At 43.5% G+C, this 23,985-nt stretch overlaps 1 protein-coding gene across 3 annotated transcripts in view; it reads left to right on the top strand.

Moving 5' to 3' along the window:
* Positions 1–23,985, top strand: part of DNAH14 (dynein axonemal heavy chain 14) — a 410,501-nt gene that overhangs the window by 130,476 nt on the left and 256,040 nt on the right. For all 3 annotated transcript variants that reach the window (XM_056568451.1, XM_056568450.1, XM_056568452.1), the window contains exons 22-28: positions 8,564–8,685; positions 11,810–11,981; positions 15,282–15,386; positions 16,789–16,907; positions 17,000–17,074; positions 19,703–19,790; positions 22,450–22,700. In XM_056568451.1, the coding sequence (XP_056424426.1) occupies positions 8,564–8,685; positions 11,810–11,981; positions 15,282–15,386; positions 16,789–16,907; positions 17,000–17,074; positions 19,703–19,790; positions 22,450–22,700 (932 nt within the window). The remainder of the gene's footprint in view (positions 1–8,563; positions 8,686–11,809; positions 11,982–15,281; positions 15,387–16,788; positions 16,908–16,999; positions 17,075–19,702; positions 19,791–22,449; positions 22,701–23,985) is intronic.

Here is a 23,985-nt window from a genome sequence, read left to right as displayed (position 1 = left end):
CCGCCTCTGGCCCCTCTAGGCGACTATGGGTATTTTTTTCCTTAATCGCACCATTCCCCAAATACTCTCTATCGTTACTCAAGATACCCCACAAGGTTGGCAGTGAAATCCTGGCCCAGGCTACTTGATCCCTGATGACCAGGCCTCGCTCCAAGTAGCTCAGATCTCTGGATTTTCCCCATTTAAAGGGGTACTCAGTTGGAATTTTTTTTTACATTAACTGGTGCCAAAAAGTTCTACAGATTTGTAAATTACTTCTATTTAAAAATCTTAATCCTTCCAGTACTTATCAGCTGCTGTATGCTCCAGAGGAAGTTGTGTAGTTCTTTCTAGTCTGACCACAGTGCTCTTTGCTGACACCTCTGTCCATGTCAGGAACTGTCCAGAGCAGGGTAGGTTTCTATGAGGATTTGCTCCTATTCTGGACAGTTCCTGACATGGACAGAGGTGTCAGCAGAGAGCACTGTGGTCAGACGGAAAAAAGAACTACACAACTTTCTGTCACAAGCCTCCGGCGCTGAACCCGACACTCTAAACGAAAGCCGGGTGCAGCACGGAGATAGTGGGGGTCCCCAGCGGCGGGACCCCTGAGATCAGACATCTTAACCCCTAGCAGCATAAAATACAGAGATCAATTTAAATGTGAATCCATAATAAAGGGGTACTTTGGTGGAAAAAATTTTTAATCAACTGGTGCCAGAAAGTTTAACAGATTTATAAATTACTTCTAATTAAAAATCTTAATCCTTCCAGTACTTATCAGCTGCTGTATGCTCCACAGGAAGTTGTGTAGTTCTTTTCTGTCTGCCCATAGTGCTCTCTGCTGACACCTCTGTCCATTTTTATGAGTAGGAGCAAATCCTCATAGCAAACCTCTCCTGCTCTGGACAGTTCCTGACATGGACAGAGGTGTCCGCAGAGAGCACTGTGATCAGACTGGAAAAAACTACACAACTTCCTGTGGAGCATATAGCAGCTGATAAGTACTGGAAGGATTAAAATTTTTAAAATAGAAGTAATTCACACATCTGTTTAACTTTCTGGCACCAGTTGATTTGAAAAAGAGTGCCATCTTCATTCTCCTATGTCCGTTATTATGGCCACTTTTTTTCTGATTGAGCACCCCGGTGGACTGGAACTGTGTCAAGTGCCCGCTAGAGCTGTAAGAGATTGAAGCAATATCATCAAGGCTGCTGTGTCGAACGCTTTGCCGATTGTGATTTGGAAATTAGTTTTTCCACCGGAGTACCCCTTTATTGTGGATTCACATTTAAATTGATCTATGTATTCTATATTGCTCTCTGGGGTCACAGGTCTACTGTCTATACAGGTTAAAGGGGTACACCGCCCCTAGACATCTTATCCCCTGTCCAAAGGATAGGGATTAAGACGTGTGATCACGGGGGTCCTGCCGCTGGGGACCCCCGCGATCTCTGTGCTGGAGCCGGCATTCGTTTAGAGCAGTGGTCTTCAACCTGCGGACCTCCAGATGTTGCAAAACTACAACTCCCAGCATGCCCGGAGAGCCATTGGCTGTCCGGGCATGCTGGGAATTGTAGTTTTGCAACATCTGGAGGTCCGCAGGTTGGAGACCCCTGGTTTAGAGCATCGTGTTCAACGCCGGAGGCTCGTGACGTCCCCTCCCATAGACTTGCATTGAAGGGGCGCGGCCATTACGTCACGAGCCTCTGCCCCACATCGCCAGTCATCCGGCACAGAGCGAAGTTCGCTTCGAGCACCGGATGTCTGGGGTGCCGCAGCAGAGATCGCGGGGGTCCCCAGCGGCTGGACCCCACACGATCAAACATCTTATCCCCTATCCTTTGGATAGGAGATAAGATGTCTAGGGGCGGAGTAACCCTTTAAAGGGGTCATCCAGGAAAAAACTTTTTTTTTTAATATATCAACTGGCTCCAGAAAGTTAAACAGATATGTAAATTACTTCTATTAAAAAATCTTAAACCTTTCAGTACTTATGAGCTGCTGAAGTTGAGTTATTCTTTTCCTACTAAGTGCTCTCTGATGACACCTGTCTCTGGAACCGCCCAGAGTAGAAGCAAATCCCCATAGCAAACCTCTTCTACTCTGTGCAGTTCCCGAGACAAGCAGAGATGTCAGCAGAGAGCACTGTTGCCAGACAGAAAACAACAACTCAACTTCAGCAGCTGATAATTATTGGAAGGATTAAGATTTTTTAATAGAAGTAATTTACAAATCTGTTTAACTTTCTGGAGCCAGTTGAGATATATATATATATATATATATATATATATATATATATATATATATATATATTACATAGTTACATAGTTAGTACGGTTGAAAAAAGACATATGTCCATCAAGTTCAACCAGGGAATTAAGGGGTAGGGGTGTGGTGCGATATTGGGGAAGGGATGGGATTTTATATTTCTTCATAAGCATTAATGTTATTTTGTTCCATAAATGGATCTAATCCTGTTTTAAAGCTGTTAATTGTTCCTGCTGTGACCAGTTCCTGAGGTAGACCGTTCCATAAATTCACAGTCCTCACGGTAAAGAAGGCGTGTCGCCCCTTGAGACTAAACTTTTTCTTCTCCAGACGGAGGGAGTGCCCCCTCGTCCTTTGGGGGGGTTTAACCTGGAACAGTTTTTCTCCATATTTTTTGTATGGGCCATTAATATACTTATATACGTTTATCATATCCCCCCTTAAACGTCTCTTCTCAAGACTAAACAATTGTAACTCCTTTAATCGCTCCTCATAGCTAAGATGTTCCCTGCCCCATATTAGTTTAGTCGCGCGTCTCTGCACCCTTCCAACTCCGCAGTGTCCCTTTTATGGACAGGTGCCCAAAACTGAACAGCATATTCCAGGTGAGGCCGTACCAATGATTTATAAAGGGGGAGTATTATGTCCCTGCCCCTCGAGTCCATGCCTCTTTTGATACATGACAATATCCTGCCGGCTTTGGAAGCAGCAGCCTGACATTGCATGCTATTCTGTAGTCTGTGATCTACAAGTACACCCAGATCCTTCTCTACCAGTGACTCTGCCAGTTTAATCCCCCCTAAGACATACGATGCATGCAGGTTATTAGTACCCAGATGCATAACTTTACATTTATCCACATTGAACCTCATTTGCCAAGTGGATGCCCAGACACTTAGTCTATCCAAGTCATCTTGTAACTTATGCACATACTCTATAGACTGTACCCCCCCCCTCTATATACACAGCCCCCCTCTATATACACAGCCCCCCATCTATATACACAGCCCCCTCTATATACACATCCTCTATAGACTGTACTGTGCTACAAAGCTTGGTGTCATCTGCAAAGATAGAAACAGAGCTGTTAATACCATCCTCTATATCATTGATAAATAAATTAAACAACAGCGGGCCCAGTACTGAACCTTGGGGTACACCACTAATAACCGGGGACCAATCAGAGTACGAATCATTAACCACCACTCTCTGGGTACGATCCATGATCAGTGTTCAATCCAGTTACAAACTAAAATTTCCAAACCCAAAGACCTTAACTTACCTGTCAGACGTCTATGAGGGACAGTATCAATATATATATATAAATATATAAATATATATGAAAGTTTTTTCCTGGATAACCCCTTTAAATCCAATAATAACAGTGCAGCGGGCTCTATTAAAGGGGCCATTCAGTGTATAACATCACCCCGTTATATTTTTACACATTTTCTCTAATTATTTCTTCATCCTCCCACATCTGAAGATTCCTGCTTACCAAAACATTTGCTGAGAACATTTTCGCGGCCCTTCTCCGCTCTCAGCGCACCTGCGACGCCACTCTGGGACGCGTTCGCTATTAATGAGGCTTTTAATGTAAGGCGCAAAATTATCTTATAATTATGATTTACCCCACACAGGAATTGGAGGTTTTTTTTTTTTTTCCACCAATAGCTCAGACAGAGGAACGTTCTGAGGAAGAAATGAGCTGATTCTGTTCTTTCCTATGATGAGTGTAATTTCCGATAATGAGCAGTCGGCGCATCGGATACAGTACGCCAGTGTGTCTTGTATTACATCTAGAAAAACACAGTAATGTATATCGGCCTCTAATGCAGGCGAGGCAGCGCATTCACATTTACAATTCACCACAAATTAAAGGGGTTTTCCAGGAAAAAACTTTTTTTTTATATATATCAACTGGCTCCAGAAAGTTAAACAGATTTGTAAATTACTTCTATAAAAAAATCTTAATCCTTTCAGTACTTATGAGCTTCTGAAGTTAAAGTTGTTCTTTTCTGTCTAAATCCTCTCTGATGACACCTGTCTCGGGAAACGCCCAGTTTAGAAGCAAATCCAGGAAAAAAAATTATTTTTTATATATCAACTGGCTCCAAAAAGGTAAACAGATTTGTAAATTACTGACATCTCTGCTTGTCTCGGGAACTGCACAGTTTAGAAGAGGTTTGCTATGGGGATTTGCTTCTAAACTGGGAAGTTCCCTACAGGGCTGTGGAGTCGGTAGATAAATGTTCCGACTAATATGTGAATGTATTTTATACATTCCTTGAAGGAAAGAAAGGCAACCTACCTGTCATTACCACAGGACTACTGGCTGGGAAGCCAACAGTCTACTGTATTGGACAGTTTGTGTGCTGATCTGCTGCTGAAGATAGGGCAGTGGGAGGATCCAGGAAGGGGCATTTATTATAAAACATGATTTCCCTAGTAGAATCCCATAGTCATGTTTAAAGTTTAAAGGTGTACTCCGCCCCTAGACATCTTATCCCCGGGGTCCTGCTGCTGGCGACCCCCGGGATCGCCGCTACGGCACCGCGCTTTCATTACTACACAGAGCGAGTTCGGGGGACGGATACTGAGCGATACAGTGGAACGAGCAGCGTAATGTCATAGCTCCGCCCCTTGTGACATCACGACCCACCCCTTAATGCAAGTCTATGGCAGGGGGCGTGAAGACCGCCACGCCCCCTCCCATAGACTTGTATTGAGGGGGCTGGCCGTGACATCACGAGGGGCGGAGCCATGACGTAACTGTGCTTCAACCCCTGTATCGCCCGTCATTACGCACAGAGCGAACTCGCTCTGTGCAGTAATGACAGCGGGGTGCCTCAGCGGCAATCCCGGGGGTCCCCAGCAGCGGGACCCCGGCGATCTGACATCTCATCTACTATCCTTTGGATAGGGGATAAGATGTCTAGGTGTGGAGTACCCCTTTAAGCTAACAATCGAGTCTACAAGTTTGTGCGTTGTGTGCTAGTGAAGCACATGAAAAGCTTCTTCACGGTCCCTTAACGTGTTTGTTTTGCGGTTACGTGAGGCACTGCATGCATTGGTCTTTATTCTTAAAGTAGAGAAGTCATTAATTATAACTTTTTGTGAATTGGGACATTTAAACTAAGTTTTTTTTTTTTTTATTCCAATCTAAATTTAGTAGGAGTCGGAGTCGGTGCATTGTTTGTCGACTCTGACTCCAGGTACCCAAAACTTCGTCCGACTCCTCGACTCCGACTCCACAGCCCTGGTTCCCCAGACAGGTGTCATCAGAGAGCACTTAGACATAAAAGAACAACTCAACTTCATCAGCTCATAAGTACTGAAAGGATTAAGATTTTTTAATAGAAGTAATTTACAAATCTGTTTAACTTTCTGGAGCCAGTTGATATATAAAAAAAAAATTTTTCCTGGATAACCCCATTAATTTAAAGGGGTACTCCAGTGGAAATTTTTTTTTTAATCAACTGGTGCCAGAAAGTTAAACAGATTTGTAAATTACTTCTATTTGAAAATCTTAATCCTTCCAGTACTTATCAGCTGCTGTATGTTCCAGAGGAAGTTGTGTAGTTCTTTCTAGTCTGACCACAGTCTCTGCTGACACCTCTGTTCATGTCAGGAATTGTCCAGAGCAGGCTAGGTTTGCTATGGGGATTTGCTCCTACTCTAGACAGTTCCTGACATGGACAGAGGTGTCAGCAGAGAGCACTGTGGTCAGACTGGAAAGACATTCAAAGAGAAAAGAACTTCTTGTGGAGCATACAGCAGCTGATAAGTACTGGAAGGATTAAGATTTTTAAATAGAAATAATTTACAAATCTGTTTAACTTTCTGGCACCAGTTGATTTTCCATTGGAGTACCCCTTTAACTCCTTGATGCTGGATAACATAAATGTAGAAAAATAAATCTATTCTTCCCCAGTAACATTGCTTTAAAGGGTATTCCGACATTGGGTAAAATACTGCGGAAGCATATAGCATTTGATACCTGTCTGCACCAGTACTAAAACCACTAAAATTACTTCCTGATTAAAGGGGTACTCCGCCCACAGACATCTTATCCCCTATCCAAATGATAGGGGATAGGATGTCTGATCGCGGGGGTCCCCACCGATCTCCGTGCCGCACCCGGCATTCTAAAAAGTATGTTTGGAACGCTGGGTTTCTGCGGCTGGAGACGTAGAATGCCGGGTGTGGCACTGAGATCTCTGGGGACCCCCGTGATCAGACATCTTATCCCCTATCCTGTGCATAAGGAGTAAGATGTCTGTGGGCAGAGTACCCCTTTGATCAGGAAGTACAGTACAGGAAATATAAGTGGTTTTTGTACTTTAGCAGACAGGTATACAATGCTGTACATTTTTGCAGTATTTTACCCAATATCGGAATATACCTGTAAAGCACTGAGAATTGACTTATTTTATACATTTATGTTATCCAGCATCAAGGAGTTAAATTATCCTTCCTTTGGATAGGGGATAAGATGTCTGTGGCCGGAGTACCACTTTAAGCAGTTTCTTAATACTACTGTCAAGGATAGCTTCTGGTTAGGCCTTAAAATGTGCATGACTGCTGCTGTATACTGCCGACACAAGGAATACTCACCAGACAGAATGTTGGTATAATATCTCCTTCTCATAATACTGGCTAAGGAGCTGCCCCAAGGAGTTCTGTTTCTTACACGGAAGTACATTGGTTTTTACATTTTACAAAAAAGGGGAGGTTAGTTACCACATCAAAATCATCATGTTATATTTTGATTGGTTATTTTGAGTATTGCGTCTGTGTATGTATTAGCATATTTAAGCATCCATTTCTCTCTTGGCCAAAGTTCATTTATGCTGCCCTCTCACTCTCATACTGGAAAATTCCGGATTTCTCTCTGCCCTTCTACACAGTCTATATCTCTTCAAATATTTTGTCTTCCAAGTTTCAGCTTCTTATCTCACTTCTTCTGGCCTTGTTCCAAGGTCCCTATCTTCTTGGTCAGCATGTTAGTAAGCTGAAATGTCTCATAAGGAAAATAATGTTTTTCTGCAGCATATTAGCATATATCTATTTTTAACATATAAATATATATATATATATATATATATATATATATATATATATATATGTATATATATATACACACAGTGGTCCCTCAACATACGATGGTAATCCGTTCCAAATGGACCATCGTTTGTTGAAACCATCGTATGTTGAGGGATCCGTGCAATGTAAAGTATAGGACAGTGGTCTACAACCTGCGGACCTCCAGATGTTGCAAAATTACACCAACGACTGTCCAGGCATGCTGGGAGTTGTAGTTTTGCAACATCTGGAGGTCCGCAGGTTGAAGACGACTGGTATTGGAGGTTATACTCACGTGTGTCCGCCGCTCTGGACCGTCACCGCTGCCCTGGATGTCGCCTTCCGTATCTGTCGCCACGTCCCCAAGGTGTCCCCGACGCTCCGACAAGGCCTCTGCTTCCCCGGCATCCTCGCTCTCCATCGCCGCCATCACGTCGCTACGCACGCCGCTCCTATTGGATGATGGGACAGCGTGCGCAGCGACATGATGACGACGATGAAGAGCGCTGACGATGCAGGGGATCCCAAGGAGGATGCGCCGGAGCCCCAAGGACAGGTAGGAGACATCACCGCAGCACACGGGGCACCGTAAACGGCTATCCGGTGGCAGCTGAAGCAGTCTGCGCTGCAGGATAGGCGTTTATGCGATGGCCCCGACATACAAAAGCATCGTATGTTGATGCTGCCTTCAACATGCGATGGCCTCTGAGAGGCCATCGTATGTTGAAATGATCGTATGTCGGGGACATCGTAGGTCGGGGGGGGGGGGGTAACAGTATATATGTGTGTGTGTGTATATATATATATATATATATATATATATATATATATAAAATATTGATCAGTAATCAAAATCATAATGGTCATCCTTATCAATTCCCAGAATGCAATGCTTCCTCTCTGCTCTTTATCACAGTCCTCCCGCCTTCCCTTCTCTCCACAGCACTTTTGCCAGTTCGTTTTTTTCTCTTTTCATAGCATCGCACAATGCACCTGCTGAATTCATTCCCTGTCTGCTCCCCTGCATTCTGTAACCACGCATCATGAAGCATTACACAATGTTGACTTGTCTGTGTTGTGCTAGATAGATCAGGTCCTCCAAAGAGAAATGCTCCTTGTTGCCACTCTGGACGAGACATGGGGGTCCATAACAGAGGAGCCCCCTCTATTATTTTACATTTAAAACTGGACATTTTATTATTTTCTTTTCTCACTGATCTTGTTTCAGAACACGGTGGATGAATGGGACAGAAAACTGAATCTCTTCTCCCGCACCATGGAGGAATGGATGATGTGCCAGAGAAACTGGCTGTACCTGGAGCAGATATTCCTGGCGTCTGACATCCAGAGGTATAGACTGTAGACAAGAATCACCAGGCTGTTCATTCGCCTTCACGTCAGAACTGGAACATTGATATTAAATTAATTTAGCTAAATAAGCTAAGGCTGGTTTTAGGCATGTCTGTTATTCAGTGCTGAAAATTTATTTTATTAAATTATTAAATTGTGCAAAAAAAAAAAAAAAAATAAATATATATATATATATATATATATATATATATATATATATATGACAAATCCATACACCAGCTGATAAGTACTGGAAGGGTAAAGATTTTTAAATAGAAGTAATTTACAAATCTATTTAACTTTTTTGCACCAGTTGATTTGAAAAAAAAAATAATAAATCCCACCGGAGTACCCCTTTGACCCCTTAACGACGCAGGACGTAAATGTACGTCCTGGTGATGAGGTACTTAACGCAACAGGACGAACATTTACGTCCTGAGCATAACCGCGGGCATCGGAGTGATGCCGGCATCATGCGCAGCAGGTCCCGGCTGTGGATCCCAGCCAGGGACCCGCCGGTAATGGTGGACACCCGCGATGTCCGCCATTAACCCCTCAGATGCCGTGATCGATACAGATCACGGCATCTGCAGCATTGCAATCACTTAACAGGATGATCGGATCGCCCGCAGCGCTGCTGCGGCGTTCATCCTGCACGGCAGACGGAGGTCCCCTCACCTGCCTCCGCTGCCTTCCGGGAGTCTTCTGCTCTGATCTGCCTTCCCGCAGACCAGAGCAGAAGATGACCGATAACCCTGATCAGTGCTATGTCCTATACAATCGAATGGTTGCTATAAATAGTCCCCTATGGGGGGGACTATAAGAGTGTAAAAATAAAAGTAAAAAAAGTAAAAAAAAAATAAGTGAAAAAAAATTTGAAAAACCCCCTCCCCCAATAAAAACGTAAATTGTCCCATTTTCCCTATTTTACCCCCAAAAAGTGTTTAAAAAATTATTTTATATACATATTTGGTATCGCCGCGTGGGTAAATATTTGTACTATTAAAATAAAATGTAAATGATCCCGTACGGTGATCGGCATAAACGTAAAAAAAAAAAATCCAAAATAGCTGCTTTTTTTAATAACATTTTATTCCCCCAAAAAATGAATAAAAAATATAATAAAAGTTTTGTATAAGCAAATATGGTATTAATAAAAAGTACAGATCACGGTGCAAAAAATGAGCCCTCATACCGCCGCTTATACGGAAAAATGAAAAAGTTATTGGTCTTCAAAATAGGGGGATTTGAAACGTACTAATTTGGTTAAAAAGTTTGTGATTTTTTTTTAAGCGCAACAGTAATAGAAAAGTGTATAATTATGGGTATCATTTTAATCGTATTGACCCAGAGAATAAAAAACACGTCATTTTTACCATAAATTGTACGGCGTGAAAACAAAACCTTCCAAAATTTGCAAAGTTGCGGTTTTCTTTTTAATTTCCCCACACAAATAGTGTTTTTTGGTTGCGCCATACATTTTATGATATAATGAGTTATGTCATTACAACGGATAACTGGTCACGCAAAAAACAAGACCTCATACTAGTCTGTGGATGAAGATATAAAAGAGTTATGATTTTTTGAAGGGGAGGAGGAAAAAACGAAAGCGTAAAAATAAAATTGTCTGAGTCCTTAAGGTCCAAATGGGCTGAGTCCTTAAGGGGTTAATTAACCTGCACTAGCGTTGCAGATCCTCAGCTGTGCCGAGCGCTGTCTCTGTCTAGTGGTATATATCAATATATATATTTGCATGTAGGTTCACACATCTTCCTGACATATGCTGAAGCCTGTTACTGAAGGGTTGTGAGTAGCCCATTGTGGCAGTCAGCATCTAGCAGATTTTGTATACATTTGCCTATTGTGTATTCATATGGGGAGGTTCTATACACCGGTACCTCTATGACACTTGTATACAGGGATCTCTGATAATTTATAATTGTATGGAGACTAATTACTACTGTTCGTGTTCTTGTGCAGGACCTTATATTTACTTTACATTATCATTTGATGTCTACTGTTACATGTCATCTCTATGCTAATGCTATATGACAAGTGTCCAAAAGAGAGTCCCCTGATGAGTGTACCACAATAGGTGCAGGAAACGCGTAGGGACAAATAGGGACACTTAGGGATGGCAAACTTTTTGCTTGGAGTTGTGGCCGTGAAGTGGATCCCGGTGAGCTGACTACCCTACCCTGAGGGACACTTAGGGACAGGTTACAGTGTGGGGCTGCCCTTTTTAGGGTGAGCAACACTTGTCAAGAAGGGCAAGATAGGGGAAGAATTAGGGCCAGACCCCCCCTACCCCCGGCCCTACAACCACCGGACATTGTTACCCTGCATAGCTCCTGCTATTGATTTAATCAAATGGTATATGCACCATCACTGCACTTGTATATACACATTAATTGTTTTGTATGAGTCATGTAATGGTTATTTTAAAGGGACACTCCGGTGGAAAACTTTTTTTTTTTTTTTTTATCAACTGGTGCCAGAATGTTAAACAGATTTGTAAATTACTTCTATTTAAAAAAAAATCTTAATCCTTCCAGTACTTATTAGCTGCTGAATACTACAGAGGAAATTATTTTATTTTTGGAACACAGAGCTCTCTGCTGACATCACGAGCACCGTGCTCTCTGCTGACATCTCTGTCCATTTTAAGCACTGTCCAGAATAGGAGAAAATCCCCATAGAAAACATATGCTGCTCTGAACAGTTCCTAAAATGGACAGAGATGTCAGCAGAGAGCACTGTGCTCGTGATGTCAGCAGAGAGCTCTGTGTTCCAAAAAGAAAAGAATTTCCTCTGTAGTATTCAGCAGCTAATAAGTACTGGAAGGATTAAGATTTTTTAATAGAAGTAATTTACAAATCTGTTTAACTTTCTGGCACCAGTTGATTTAAAAAAAAAAAAAAAAAAGTTTTCCACCGGAGTACCCCTTTAATCACATGGTATATGCGCCATCACTTCACTTGTATATACACATTAATTGTTTTGTATGAGTCCTATAATGGTTATTTTAACTGTATTAAAGGTTACATTTTACATATGCAGTTCCTCCCAGTGATACATATCAATATATCCTTATTTGCCCTCATACTATCTATATCCTTACTAGGCAGCTCCCGGCTGAGGCCAAACTTTTTGCCCAAGTGGACAGTTCATGGAAAGAGCTGATGAATCAGATAAAAGAAAGACCCAACGCGCTTCGAGCTGCCACTGCGCCCGGTGTCCTGGAACTTCTACAGACCAACAATGGTCATCTGGAAAAAATTCTAAAATGCCTGGAGGTAAGTGGGAGACAAAATATATTAGTCTAAATTCTTGTGTGTGATCGTTCAGCCTCTAGTTCGATGAGAAATTATCTTTTTAGTATGATTGTTAAAGGGGTACTCCGCCGAAAAACATCTTATCCCCTATTCAAAGGGGGGAACCCCCCCCCCACCCCACGATCTCTGGGTGTCAGCAGCAGCGGCGTCTGGAACACGGATGCTTGGAGCTTCCGTGTTTGTGACGTCACGCCACGCCCCCTGCATTCATGTCTATGGGAGGGGGCGTGACGGCTACGTAGTAGCCGTCACGCCTCCTCCCATAGACATGAATGGAGGGGGCGTGGCCGCTGTAGTCGCCAGTCATCCGGCACTGAGCAGAGTTGGCTCCGTGCATGAATGACTGGGGTGCCGCGCCGGAGATCCCCAGCGGCGGGACCCCCAAGATCAGACATCCTTTGGATAAGGGGATAAGATGTTTTTCAGCGGAGTACCCCTTTAATATAGAACACAAGAAGATGATTATTTTTGAATCTTGGATGCTGGCCATATACCACAACCTGATTCTACCGAAAGGACCAAATGTCCCAATTGACCAAAATTCCCCAAAATTGGACAAGTTGTTAAAAAAAAGACATTTAACATTTGCACAATATATAGAACAAAGTCATTACCATCACCTATGAAGTTATATTATATTATTTTATATATTACTAGATATATATATATACAGTATATTATATTAATGATATGAGATATATATATATATATATATATATATATATATATATATATGTATATGGAAATTTGGAAATTTAGATTTTTGTGGGGAAGAGATGTACAAGAAATTATCATGCCAGAAAAACCAGAGCACTTAAAGGGGTTCTCCAGTGGAAAAAAAATGTAGGTCTTAATAAGTCAACTGGTGCCAGAAAGTTAAACAGATTAGTAAATTACTTCTATTAAAAAATCTTTACCCTTCTAGTGCTTTTTAGCAGCTGTATGCTACTGAGGAAATTCTGTTCTTTTTGAATTTCTTTTTTGTCTTGTCCACAGTGCTCTCTGCTGACACCTCTGTCCGTGTCAGGAACTGTCCAGAGCAGCATAGGTTTGCTATGGGGATTTTCTCCTGCTCTGGACAATTCCTGATACGGACATCAGGTGTCAGCAGAGAGCACTGTGGACAAGACAAAAAAGTAATTAAAAAAGAAAAGAATTTCCTCTGGAGCATACAGCTGCTAAAAAGTACAGGAAGGGTAAAGATTTTTTAATAGAAGTCATTTACAAATCTGTTTAACTTTCTGGCACCATTAAAAAAATAAATTTTCTACCGGAGTACCCCTTTAATGTAATCAGAGATGGTTACATGGTAGAACACTTCTTCATGGGAAGATCTTGAAGGCGTTACATACAGTATGTGTTCTCCAATCTGTGGCTTTGCAGCTGCTATGTAACTACAACTCTCAGCTAAAGGGCTTTCATGGCATATTGGGAGTTGTATTTTTGTACCAGCTGGAGAGCTACAGGTTAGAAATCACAGCCTTACTGGGGCCAAAAGGGAATAAGGGGAATCTGTCCATCCTTGAAGACAGCTGCTGGAGTTCATGGACAATACAATGTATGGACACATACAGCATTAAAGGGGTACTCCGGAGCTAATACATCTTATCCACTATCCAAAGGATAGGGGATAAGATGCCTGATCGCTGAGGACCCCCGTGATCTTCCACGCCGCACCCTGTTAGAATCAGCCCCCGGAGCATGGTCGCTTTGGTTCTGATTACTGGCGATCACGGGGACGGAGCATAGTGACGTCATGGCTCTGCCCCCTGGTGATGTCACGCTCTGCCCCCTCAATGCAAGACTATGGGAGAGGGCGTGACAGCTGTCACGTCACTATGCTCCGTCCCCGTGATCGCCAGTAATCGGACCCGGAGCGAGCACGCTTCAGGGGCTGATTCTAACGGGGTTCAGCGTGGAACATCACGGGGGTCCGCAGTGGCAGGACCCCCGCGATCAGGCATCTTAACCCCTATCCTTTGGATAGGGGATAAGATGTCTCAGCTCCGGAGTACTCCTTTAAAGGGGTTATCTAACATAAGGTGACTTTACTAATATCACGTCAGCCAGTATTGGACATGCTTACCAAGGATCTGTGTTTGTGTTGGTGGTAAATGTGCGTGTCCTGTGTCCCCCATCATGCTGCTGGCAATTTCCTGTTTCTGTTCCCTCCCTCCAACTACGATCCCCAAGATCCCTTGTTTCTAGGTGGGAGGTAACTTATCTGCCTCCCACATATCAGCCACCCACCCATTGCAGCACAACTGGGCCCCCTTCCATGCTGTGCTGTGCTTGAAACTACAATTCCCTGCAGCCCTGTGGGGAATTATCTCCATAACACCCAGCGGTTGCGTGACCTATTGAAGCAGTCACGCTGTCAATACCTGACTAGTGATGTAATGTCTTGGGCCACACTGCAAACGGGGAAGGCCCAAGACAACATTCATTTTGTATGCTGTTAAAAAAAAGATCTGCATTCAAACACAGACACTATATTATGAACCACACTAAATCTACAGCCTCTGTAGCACAGTTAAATAAAAAAAATTATAATCTCAGAATACCCCTTTAAAGGGGTACTCTGGTGGAAAAAAAAAATTCTAATCAACTGGGGCCAGAAAGTTAAACAGCTTTGTAAATTACTTCTTTTAAAAAATCCTTATCCTTCCAGTACTTATCAGCTGCTGTATGCTCCACAGGAAATACTTTTCTATTTGAATTTATTTTCTGTCTGACCACAGTGCTCTGTGCTGACACCTATGTCCATGTCAGGAACTGTCCGGAGCAGGAGAGGTTTGCTATGGGGATTTGCTCCTCCTCTGGACAGTTCCTGACATGGACAGAGGTGTCAGCAGAGAGCACTGTGCTCAGACAGAAAAGAACTACACAACTTCCTCTGGAGCATACAGCATCTGATAAGTACTGGAAGGATTAAGATTTTTTTTTTAATAGAAGTAATTTACAAATCTGGAACAAGTTGATATGAAAAAAATTGTTTTCCACTGGAGTACCCCTTTAACTCCTTTCTTGAAAGATTGGATCCTAAGTGGTAAAACATGCAGTATCAGATGACGGAAAGAACTCATCATGACCTAGGAGTCCACATTGCTAGATCAGCACCTAGTCATACCAAAAGCCAATGTTGTTACCGTTCCAATGTCTTTATCTCCCAGAAAGACCGTATGATGCCTGTGAAATGCCTGTGTTGGGGACTGATCATGACGGAGATAGTACTGACTTATTGTCCATTTTCCCCACCAGGACTTTTTAGAAATTAAGCGTAGGGTTTTCCCAAGGTTCTACTTCCTCAGCAATGAAGACCTGCTCTCCATCCTGGCTGAAAGCAAGAACCCGGATGTTGTCCAGGCAAGTGATCATTAAGACCCTGTAGTGATCCTTAAAGGGGTACTCCGCCCCTAGACATCTTATCCCCTATCCAAAGGATAGGGCATAAGATGTCAGATCGCCGGGGTCCCGCTGCTGGGGACCCCCGGGGATCGCCGCTGCGGCACCCCGCTATCATTACTGTGCAGAGCGAGTTCGCTCTGTGCGTAATGACGGGCAATACAGGGGCCGGAGCATCGTGACGTCACGGCTCCGCCCCCTCGTGATGCCACGACCTGCCCCCTCAATACAAGTCTATGGGAGGGGGCGTGGCGGTCGTCACACCCCCTGCCATAGACTTTCATTAAGGGGGCGGGCCGTGATGTCACGAGGGGCAGAGCCATGACATCACGCTGCTCCGGCCCCTGTATCGCCCGTCATTATGCACAGAGCAAACTCTGACATCTGACATCTTATCCCCTATCCTTTGGATAGGGGATAAGATGCCTAAGGGCGGAGTACCCCTTTAAAGGGGTACTCCCGTGGAAAACTTTTTTATTTTTATTTAAATCAACTGGTGCTAGAAAGTTAAACAGGTTTGTAAATTGCTTCTATTAAAAAAATCTTAATTCTACCAGTACTTTTTAGGGTCTGTATATTACAGAGGAAATGGTTTTCTTTTTGGAACACAGAGCTCTCTGCTAACATCACGAGCACAGTGCTCTCTGCTGACATCTCTGTCCATTTTAAGAACTGTCCAGAGTAGGAGAAAATCCCCATAGCAAATATATGCTGCTCTGGACAGTTCCTAAAATGGACAGAGATGTCAGCAGAGAGCACTGTGCTCGTGATGTCAGCAGAGAGCTCCGTGTTCCATAAAGAAAACCATTTCCTCTGTAGTATTCAGCAGCTAATAAGTACTGGAAGGAATAAGATTTTTTAATAGAAGTAATTTACAAATCTGTTTAACTTTCTGGCACCAGTTGATAAAAAAAAAAAAAAAAAAGTTCTCCACAGGAGTACTCCTTTAAGTCCCAATACTCTGCTGCTAGACATCTTATCCCCTATCCATAGGGGATCCATGGTCTCCGTTCAGACACCTGCCGTACTGAACATTATTTTCAGAACGCTTGGTGCGGTCGGCCGTAGTAGAGGCATCACACCACGCCCCCTTGTGGTGTCACACTCCACCCCCTCCATTCATGTCTATGGGAGGGGGCGTGGCATCCGCCACGCCCCCTCCCATAGACATGAATGGAGGGGGCATGGCGTGACATCATGGCTGCCCGCACCAAGTGTTCTGAAAATAATGTTCAGAATGCCAGGTGTCTGCATGGCGGTCGCGGCGGGACCCTGGCGATCAGACATCAAGTCTAGCAGCGGAGTACCCCTTTAAGAAGTGTTGGAGACCAACCTGATAGCTGCGACCGTTTCTGTAACGCAGCCTCACCTGGTGAAGTGCTTTGAGAACGTCCAACATTTGGTCATAAAGCGTCACCTGAACAGTTCCCCCGAGGTGGAGATGATTTTATCGGCGGAAGGCGAGAGGATCTGCATGCCTAAGTATATTCACTTATAGTTTTTTAATTAAAACGACTCATTAGCTCGGAACATTGTGTAAACCTTACAATAATCCCACTGTGCTGCTCCTGTAGAAATGTCCGCATCAGGGGCTCGGTGGAGCAATGGCTGGGGAACGTGGAGACCAGTATGTATGATGTCTTAAAAAAGTAAGTGCTGACTTAGATACAAGTTTATCTGTAATCTGTCTGTCTGACTATCGACTGAGGAGACTTATGTATACTAAAGTTTTAACCCTTTAAAAGTGTTGTCCAGTGTCACAGAATTGTGGGTTATGGTCTTGGCATAAAAATGTAAAAAATTAAAAAATGTATACTTACTTGCCCTGATCTCCTGCAAAATCTAGGCCTGGCCTGAAGCCCATTAGGGTCCTGGTGAATACTAGGACCCTAATGGGCTTCAGGCCAGGCCTAGATTTTGCAGGTGATCAGGGCAAGTAAGTATACATCTTTATACTCCCAGTGTATCCTTCTATCCTCCTTCCTCATTCTACACAGAAATGGTTTCCAAACAGTTCAAAAACTACTATATTTCTGTTCCAGTGATATTAAAGGGGTATTCCAGGCAAAAACTTTTTTACATATATCAACTGGCTGCAGAAAGTTAAACAGATTTGTAAATTACTTCTATTAAAAAAATCTTAATCCTTCCAGTACTTATGAGCTTCTGAAGTTAAGGTTGTTCTTTTCTGTCTAAGTGCTCTCTGATGACACGCCCAGTTTAGAAGAGGTTTGCTATGGGGATTTGCTTCTAAACTGGGCGTTTCCCGAGACAGGTGTCATCAGAGAGGACTTAGACAGAAAAGAACAACCTTAACTTCAGAAGCTCATAAGTACTGAAAGGATTAAGATTTTTTAATAGAAGTAATTTACAAATCTGTTTAACTTTCTGGAGCCAGTTGATATATATAAAAAAGTTTTTGCCTGGAATACCCCTTTAATGACACTTTTATCTTCTTCACATTTTCAAAGGCCTCTTGTGCTGCTATGAAAATATGTGAGAGTTCATTTTCGTGCCACTTATGTATTTCATTGTGCGCCAAATGCGGCACCAATTTTTTTTGTTGCCGCCATATTGGTTTTTTTTGCTCCAAAATTGCCGAGTTTGGTGCCAAATTTTACATCCCGGAAAATTCTGGCAGAAGCATCTCATGTAATTTTTCCTGATTACTAGTGCCCAGATAAGCGATAACTGTATAAATAAAACATTTCTAGGGCTTAAAGGGGTATTCCCATGGAAAACTAGTGCCGGAAAAAAATCAACTAGTGCCGGAAAGTTAAACAGATTTGTAAAAAGCTTGTATTAAAAAATCTTAATCCTTACAGTACTTATTAGCTGCTGAATACTACAGAGGAAATGGTTTTCTTTTTGGAACACAGAGCTCTCTGCTGACATCACGAGCACAGAGCTCTCTGCTGACATCTCTGTCCATGTCAGGAACTGTCCAGAGCAGCATATGTTTGCTATGGGGATGTTCTCCTATTCTGGACAGTTCTTAAAATGCACAGCAGAGAGCACTGTGGTCATGATGACAGCAGAGAACTCTGTGTTCCAAAAAGAAAACCATTTCCTCTGTAGTATTCAGCAGCTAATAAGTACTGGAAGGATTAAGATTTTTTAATAGAAGTAATTTACAAATCTGCTTAACTTTCTGGCACCAGTTGATTTAAAAAAAAAAAAAAGGTTTTCCACCAGAGTACCCCTTTAAATATGAGTTCAGATGCATTGACCATGAAAGAAATTATTTTTTTTTATAACATTTTCCAATAATAATTATTTATTTTTCAATAATTGATTAAAGGGGTAGTCCAGTGGTGAAAAACTTATCCCCTATCCTAAGGATAGGGGATAAGTTTGAGATCGCGGGGGGTCCGACCGCTGGGGCCCCCTGCGATCTCTCTGTACGGGGCCCCGGCTCTCCGCCGAGATAGCGGGTGTCGACCCCCGCACGAGGCGGCGGCCGACACGCCCCCTCAATACATCTCTATGGCAGAGCCGGAGATTGCCGAAGGCAGCACTTCGTCTCTGCCATAGAGTTGTATTGAGGGGGCGTGTCGGCCGCCGCTTCGTGCGGAGGTCGACACGCCCCCTTCCCGCGGGCTGTCGGGGCTCCGTACAGGAGATCGCGGGGGGCCCCAGGGGTCGGACCCCCCGCGATCTGCAACTTATCCCCTATCCTTAAGATAGGGGATAAGTTGTAAACCACTGAATCACCACTGGACTACTCCTTTAAATAACACCTTTTCCCCAAAAAACTAAAGAAAAAAACAAAAAACAAAAAAACTACAACCATTTCTGTGATTTCTACTCTAGCAAAAAGCTGGTGTGAAATTTTGGATGTAAAATGAACTCTTATCCCTTTGAAAATACAGTATCATGTAAAACATGAAATTTACATAGCCACACCCACTTTTGCAAAACTGGCGTGACTAGTGCAAACTTTGGCCAAAATCTTGGCGCGAAAAAGAGTTTTGATAATGACTCCCTCTGTCTTCAGCTGTTGCAAAACTACAACTCCCAGCATGCCCGGACAGCCTTTTGCTGTCCGGGCATGCTGGGAGTTGTAGTTTTGTAACAGCTGGAGACACACTGTTTGGAAAATACAGAATTCAAGGTTTGTGATGCTGGTCCTGAAGATACTACAACTGCGAAATAGAACAACATTTAGATTTTGAGTAAAAAGTAATAATTTCTAATTATATGTAAACTTTTTTGTGCAATAGACATAATGTTAAATTTTTGGTAATATAAATAATCAGACTGTTTTTCGTTGGCAGGCTGGTAAGAGTTGGAGTGCTGGACTGGGGCCAGTCAGATTTTAAGAAATGGGTACTTACCCACCCGGGACAGGTCGTCCTTGTAGTGGTATGTGTTTTGTGATTTATAATCCCAGGTACTGATCAGTCAGTGTTAAAGGGGTTCTCCACCATGAGGTGATTTTCGTACGTACCTGCCACATAGTAATGGACATGCTTTGGGAGGATCCGTGCTAGTCATGCGGCTAAATGGTGTTTTGAGTCCGCCACCTGCTGCTATCTTTTTGTGAAATGGCTATTTCCTGTTGGAGTTCACTCCCTCCAACTACAATCCCCAGGATCCCTTGCTTGTAAGTGTGAGGTCACTTTTCTCCCTCCCACACATCAGCCACCCCACCCACTGCAGCACACCTGGGACAATTCCCTTCAACAATGTGGAGAATGATCTCCCTCCCACCCAACGGTCACTCCACCCATTGAAGCACAGACAAGCTCCCTTTCAACACCTGACTAGTTATGTAATGTCTCGGGCCGCACTGCAACCTGAGATGGCACTCATTTTGTATACTGTAAAAATAAACTGGGACAAAGATCAACTTAAAAATTGTGAGACCAGTCATCAAACAAAGGTACAGACACTATATAATGAACTACATTAACTTTACAGCCCCTGTAGCACATTCAAATAAAAAAAACTATTCCTGCAGTACCCCTTTTTTGTTATCCCAGGGAGGTTTCCGTATCTCTTTGTGATGCCATAGTGTCACGTTGGGCAGGGATAGAGTGCAGCCCTAAACTTGCCCACACCTTCAGTCCCTGCCTATTTGCGTACCCGTCCTAATTAACGGGTCCACAACCACGAAGACGGTCCCTTCCTATAAGTGCAGGGAAAGTAAAAGTCAAAACAATAAAATACAATACAGTAGGTGTCGGGAAACAGCTGGAGGCACACAAAACTAACAGAAATAAAACTAGACAAACTAACACAGTCAAGTCAGAGTCAAAACAGGCTGGGTCTAAGCCAAGAGGTAACGTACTACAATAATAGAGCAATAAAGGAGTCAAAAGCCAAGCCCAGATAAATATCCAGATAACAGAGAACAATAAACGCTCATTATTCAAACTAAGTTCTTTCACTGGCAACCAGGAACAGAGTGAGCTGAACTTAAAGGGGTACTCTGTTGGAAAACCTTTTTTTTTTTTTATCAACTGGTGCCAGAAAGTTAAACAGAATTGTAAATTACTTCTATTAAAAAAAATCTTAATCCTTCCAGTACTTATTAGCTGCTGAATACTACAGAGGAAATTCTTTTCTTTTTCGAACACAGAGCTCTCTGCTGACATCACGAGCACAGTGCTCTCTGCTGACATCTCTGTCCATTTTAGGAACTGTCCAGAGCAGCATATGTTTTCTATGGGGATTTTCTCCTACTCTGGACATTTCTTAAAATGGACAGAGATGTCAGCAGAGAGCACGGTGCTCGTGATGTCGGCAGAGAGCACTGTGTTCAAAAAAGAAAATAATTTCCCCTGTAGTATTCATCAGCTAATAAGTACTGGAAGGATTAAGATTTTTTAATAGAAGTAATTTACAAATCTGTTTAACTTTCTGGTACCAGTTGATTAAAAAAAAAAAAAAAGTTTTCCATGGGAGTACCCCTTTAAGTAGCCAAGCCCACAGGGTAAGGCTCAGCCTGGTAACTGCTAAACAGCCCAGATTGGCTATGGCGTAGCCAAGCAACTAGGCCAAGCCAAAGCTCAGGGAAGGTTAACCCTTCGGGTTCTTTCACATAGGTATGTATAGAGGTGATTTTGTATGCACTCAGTATGCCACCATTTAAAATAATAACATGTCACCTATTGGATGGTTTATGGTGGCAGATTTTGCACCATAGCATTGTATAGTGTGGGGGCTGATCATCAGGCAATCTCTTTGTAAGATGTTTGAATTACAGTGGTCCCTCAACATATGATGGTAATCCGTTCCAAATGGACCATCGTTTGTTGAAACCATCGTATGTTGAGGGATCCGTGCAATGTAAAGTATAGGACAGTGGTCTACAACCTGCGGACCTCCAGATGTTGCAAAACTACAACACCCAGCATGCCCGGACAGCCGTTGGCTGTCCGGGCATGCTGGGAGTTGTAGTTTTGCAACATCTGGAGGTCCGCAGGTTGAAGACCACTGGTAGAGGAAGTTGTACTCGCCTGTCCCCGCTGCTCTGAACCGTCACCGCTGCCCGGGTTGTCGCTGTCCATTGGTGTCGCAGCGTCCCCGATGTCGGTCCCCGACGCTCCGGCAAGGCCTCTGCTTCCCCGGCATCCTCGCTCTCCGTCGCCGCCATCACGTCGCTACGCACGCCGCTCCTATTGGATGACTGGACGGCGTGCGCAGCGACGTGATTCCGACGATGGAGAGCGCCGACGATGCAGGGGATCCCAAAGAGGACTCGCCGGAGCCCCGAGGACAGGTAAGTGATCGTCAGCGGACCACACGCGGCACCGTAAACGGCTATCGGGTGGCAGCTGAAGCAGTCTGCGCTGCCGGATAGCCGTTTATGCGATGGCCCCGACATACAAAAGCATCGTATGTTGATGCTGCCTCTGAGAGACCATCGTATGTTGAAATGATCGTATGTTGGGGCCATCGTAGGTCGGGGGGTCACTGTATATATATTTATTATAGAATTGATGTACTAGCATGTTTATAATACATTCTATACGCTGTAGATTTTAGTGTCATTGAGATGTTGTTGTCTTTATTTCAGAGCCAGATAATGTTCAGTAAGGATTGTCTGAAAGGTTTCTCCAGCGAGGATCCAGAGACCGAGCTCAGAACCGTCCTTTCCAACCTGGAGAAGCGTCTTGGTGACCTGGCGGAGCTGGCGGTAGAGGTTCCTCTCCTCCACCAGAAGAGAACCCTGGAGGCTCTGCTCATCCTCTATGTGCACTGTAGAGACGTCCTGACGGACTTACTGAAGAACAAGGTGTTCACTGCTGAAGACTTTGAGTGGACAAGGTAGGTCGCACCGCCCTGTGGTCGTCTTGTCATGGATCTTGTCGAGCATTTTAGAAATTCTTTACAGTGATTTAGACCTGTCAATGTGCACTGTTAAAGGGGTACTCTGCCCCTTGACATCTTATCCACTATCCAAAGTACAGTGATCCCTCAACTTACAATGGCCTCAACATACAATAGTTTCAACATACAATCGTCTTTTCTGGACCATTGTAACTTGAAACCAGACTCAACATACAATGCTATGGAATCTGTGAAACGAGTCAATGGCTGGAAGAACCGGCCAATCAGAATGTATATTTCACTGGTGAAACCCCTGTATTACTGAAGTGTATGCACTGACTGGCTGTCTGGTAGCGTCCCCATACAGTACAGGGAGGTATTACATGTTCTGTACTCTTTACCTGTATTACTGAAGTGTATGCACTGACTGGTGTCTGGTAGTGACCCCTACAGTACAGGGAGGTATTACATGTTCTGTACTACTCTATACCTGTACTACTGAAGTGTATGCACTGACTGGTGTCTGGTAGCGCCCCCTACAGTACAGGGAGGTATTACATGTTCTGTACTACTTTGCCAGGGTTACCTGCTCCTTTGGACACTTTGTGTACTGTACGGGACCCTGAAGAAGCTCCTGTCCTCTACATAGACCAGTGTTTCCCAATCAGGGGGCCTCCAGCTGTTGCAAAACTACAACTCCCAGCATGCCCGGACAGCCAAAGGCTGTCCGGGCATGCTGGAAGTTGTAGTTTTGTAACAGCTGGAGGCACCCTGGTTGGAAAACACTGAAACAGACAGTGATTACAGCTCCCAGCAGATCTTTATTACTTTTATATGGAAGGATTTGCTTTATCTATATTAGTTATCTACTTATTTTTCTTTAATCCTCACTTTCTCTAATTTTTGGATGACATTTCGGTGGCTTCAGAACCAATTACCTGGTTTCCATAGAGTTATGATCTCAACATACAATGGTTTCAACATACAATGGTCATCCTGGAACCGATTAATATTGTAACTTGAGGGACCATTGTATAGGGCAGTGGTCTCCAACCTGCGGACCTCCAGGTGTTGCAAAACTACAACTCCCAGCATGCCCGGACAGCCGTTGGCTGTCCGTGCATGCTGGAAGTTGTAGTTTTGCAACATCTGGAGGTCCGCAGGTTGAAGACCACTGGTATAGGGTATAAAATGTCTGATCAAATGCACGGTGCCTTGCCACCAACTACTAGTCTCTACTCCACTTCAGTCATCTCCGGTTCCTGACCACTGGCCAAGCTTC

This window comes from Hyla sarda, chromosome 3 (genome assembly GCF_029499605.1).
Source record: "Hyla sarda isolate aHylSar1 chromosome 3, aHylSar1.hap1, whole genome shotgun sequence".
Taxonomy (NCBI): Eukaryota; Metazoa; Chordata; class Amphibia; order Anura; family Hylidae; genus Hyla; species Hyla sarda.
The sequence above is the reverse complement of the archived record's forward strand: the minus strand, read 5'-3'. Positions and strand labels throughout refer to the sequence as shown.